The 3,718-nt window shown below is 45.5% G+C and overlaps 1 protein-coding gene across 1 annotated transcript; it reads right to left on the bottom strand.

Moving 5' to 3' along the window:
• Nucleotides 1-1,419: 1,419 nt before the first annotated feature.
• Nucleotides 1,420-3,499, bottom strand: LOC136479131 (uncharacterized). The gene is given in 5 exon segments (XM_066477094.1): nt 1,420-1,593; nt 1,595-2,400; nt 2,487-3,093; nt 3,174-3,450; nt 3,495-3,499. Coding segments are annotated over 5 exon segments (1,869 nt in total).
• Between the last annotated feature and the right edge of the window lie 219 nt (nt 3,500-3,718).

Here is a 3,718-nt window from a genome sequence, read left to right as displayed (position 1 = left end):
CGACCCAGTTTTAACGACCGGCCCGCACCCGACTCCGTCGTTACAACGGTCTGTTCCTCGTTCCCCCTCTTCACCGCAGAGGTGGCGGCGGCATAGGCTGCGGCGGCCGGTCAGGCGGGGGTGCCGGCGCGGCGTAGGTTGGCGGGCGTCGTCGACAGGAGAGCGGGCCTATAGAAGATGGCTACAGGATCTGGCGCTTCTTCGTCAACTGGGTCACATGGAGCGAGAGAGGGGCAGGCGCTGTGCCCTTTCTGTCACACAGCGACGGTCGTGGAGCGGACGTCGAGAACCACAAAAAATCCAGACAAGCCGTTCTACACTTGCAGGAATCATGACTGGGTGAGTTTTCTTGATTTTGTTCTTGCTACATTTGGGCGTTTTGAAATCGGATGTAGGGTTCATCCTATTGATTTGGCTTTCACTGTGAAATAGGGCAACGGTACCTGCAACTTCTTCATGTGGAAGCTAGAGAGCGCTGGAGATGGCATGGATGGTGCAGCAGTGATGGATGCGTTGAAGGCTCTGGAGAATTCTCTGTTGAACTTGAACAATGTTGTAGTTGCTCAGAGCACTGTTGTGGCTAGAATAGCTGGAGAGCAAATAGTTGTTAGGATGATGGTTGGACCAGTGTGTTTGTAGGTGTTGTTTGCTTTCTTGCTTTGTGCATGGTATTGTACAAGCAAGCATGAAGTATGCTTTGTAATGTTTGTGAAATATGAATGAAATGCAGTTTGAATGGAGTAACTTCAACTTGATTTGTTCCCTTTTTTAGTTGTAAAGTTAAAATTGCAGCATCACTACCTTCAACTTAACAACTGACTTAATTTTAGCATGACAAACACAGGCATACCAGATCATTAATTATGGAACATCATACCAGATGGCAATATCAAGTTCACACCAACAATAGCCAGGTTCACTACATTACCAGATTACAATACCAGGTTCACACCAACAATATCCAGGCTCAAAAGCACACAGATTACAATAGCAAGTTCATAGAACCACACAAAAGCACACCAAAAGCATAGGTGGCTCAAAAGGTTGCTTCTGTCTTGATGTTCCCAGTGCAGGCATCAGGCCCCTCCCCTCTTGCTCCTAGTGTAGGCGCTTGGGCTCTGACTCATAGTCTGTGCCCCTAGGCTACCTCCAGCTTGCTGTTTGGCCTGCCTCCTAGTGACTGGGGATCTTGGAACCCTATAAGATGGCAGATGTGACCATGTTATCAACTACACTTGGCTTTAGATTAAGAATAGTGTTGGCAAGAAATGGATCACTTACTGCACTGATTGCTCAGGAGGTGTAGGCTCAGTTGGAGTTGTCTTCTTCTTCTTGCTGGTTTGTTTCCCCTTGGTGGAGGCCTTTCTCTTCTTCTTGGCTGGCTCTTTTGTTGTTTCTATGATCTCAACAACCTTTGGCTTATAAGTCCTTCTCTTCTTCTTTGGAGGTGTAGGTGGGGTGCATCAGGGTCTGCAACAGTTTCATTGCAGGTTTTCTGTAGGTGTCCAAATCCACCACACCTTTTACACCTTCTCCTGCCCTTGCTGCTGGACCCACCTTCTTCAACTCCAACTATCCTTCTCTTCCTTGGCCTTCCTGCTGCTCTGTTGCATTTAGGAGGAAGGAGGTTGAAGCCAAGGTTCAGCTTTTCCCATTCATCCTTGCTTGGCATTGGAGGCACTGGAGTTGCATAGGCTGCTTTGAACATGTCTACAGAATAGTAGTGGTCAACATAGTCCTCTAAGTCTACCCTTCTGGTGCCAATGAAAGCTAGGGCATGAACACATGGCAGACCAGTTAACTGCCAACCTCTACAGGTGCACTCTCTCTTGTCTAGATCAACAATGAACCTCCAAGGGACCAGGTCCTTGTTGACTCCTCCAACTTCACCAACCATTGGGCCACTCTTGTGAATGTTGTACTTCAGATTTCTGCTTTTGTTGTGCAGCTCCTTCATGACAGCTGGCAGAATCTTGAAGGTAGAAAACTTGGACAGCAGTTGCATCCTGGTGCAAAATCTCCCCGTGATCAACTGCCTTATCTTGTCCATTAGCTCTACAACAGGTAATGACTTCTCTTCTCTGATCCAACTGTTGAAAGTCTCTGCTATGTTGTTTGTGACATAGTCACATTTGCTTGCTGTGCTAAACTTACACCTTGCCCATAGCTGCTTGTGATTGTCCTGCAGCAACCTAGTTGCCTTGGGGCATGCCTTGTGCATCTCATTCCAGTGCCTATCATGGGTTGTCTGTCTATAGCACCTTGATGCAGGCCATAAGTTCCTCTCAAACACTTCTCCCCTAAACCTCTTCTGGAAATTCTTGACTAAATGCCTCATGCATTCTCTGTGCTCCACCCCATTACTAAAAACTTTGGTAACAGCCTTGTCTATTCCTTTGCCTACAGTTAGTAAGCATGGAAACAATGTCAGGTGGGGAACATACAACACTCAATTGAAAAACAAGAGCACAATGAATGCAACATACCTACATCAGTTGAAATAACAAGACCATTTGGGGAACCAATAGCCTTGTGCAGCATCTTCATGAACCATTCCCAATTCTCCTTGGTCTCACTGCCAAATACTCCATAGGCCACTGGGAACATCCAGTTGTGGCCATCTATCCCTACAGCTGATGCTAACTGTCCCTTCCACTTTGCTGTCAAAATTGTGGAATCAATTCCTAAATAAGGTCTGCAACCTTGCAGGAAGCCATCTATGCATGGCTTTAGTGCTACAAACATCCTACTGAATCTTCTCTTCTCATCTACAATCTCCCACTCAATCTCTACAACACTGCTAGGACTCCTCTTCTCAATCTCCCTTTTCCAAGAAAACACATGTACAAAGCTATCTTCCCAGCCACCCATGATCTCATCTAAGGCCATTTGCTTGCCGTCCCAAATCACGTAGTAGCTCAACTGTACACAAAAATTCTCCTCCAACTTCTGCTTCAAATCTTTAGCTCCAATAGTTGGATCTTTCCTAAGCCAGTTTATAACTCTGTCCTTCACCCAGTGATTGTTAGCCATACAGTTGTTCTGGAATTTGCTTGTGCTGGCATAATTATGCTTGTGTGGTAGCTTCTTAATCTGCAGCCATCAACCAACGGTTAGCACACAACAATTGATAACTAAATTAAACTAAATGAAGCATTACAAAGCTCACATACCTGCCATGTCTTGCCATCAGGTAACTGAGATGCATGAATCCTCCACCGACATCTCTTGGCCTTACAATATGCTCGGTACCGCCGTGACGCACTATATGGAACTACAAGTTCAACTTCATTAAGCACATCATATTGTCTAATACATCTCTTAAAGCAGAAACCATCTTCAAAAGTAACACCAAGACCTATCTTAGGGTTATCTATGTCAGTGACATGAACAACACCATCACAGTCCCTCCCATCGTCCACAACTAATGGGTCATCATCTTCTGGGTCACTGTCAGGATAGTAAGCAGGGTCAGCATCACCATCATCATTGACCCCATCCTTGTACTTCTCATTCTCATCATCTACTCCTACATACTCCACTTCATCAGCCTCTCCCTAGTCATCTTCAGCAATATCTTCTTCTTCTTCTTCTTCTTCTTCTTCAGCAATAGCATCATCATCTTCACCATCATTATCAAGATTAAGACCCTCATCACCATTAGCATCAGCCTCACAATTACCATCATCATTAAGATCAACAGCTTCACCATTGTCAT

This window comes from Miscanthus floridulus, chromosome 9, assembly GCF_019320115.1.
Source record: "Miscanthus floridulus cultivar M001 chromosome 9, ASM1932011v1, whole genome shotgun sequence".
Taxonomy (NCBI): Eukaryota; Viridiplantae; Streptophyta; class Magnoliopsida; order Poales; family Poaceae; genus Miscanthus; species Miscanthus floridulus.
This window is presented reverse-complemented; position numbering and strand designations above follow the sequence as displayed.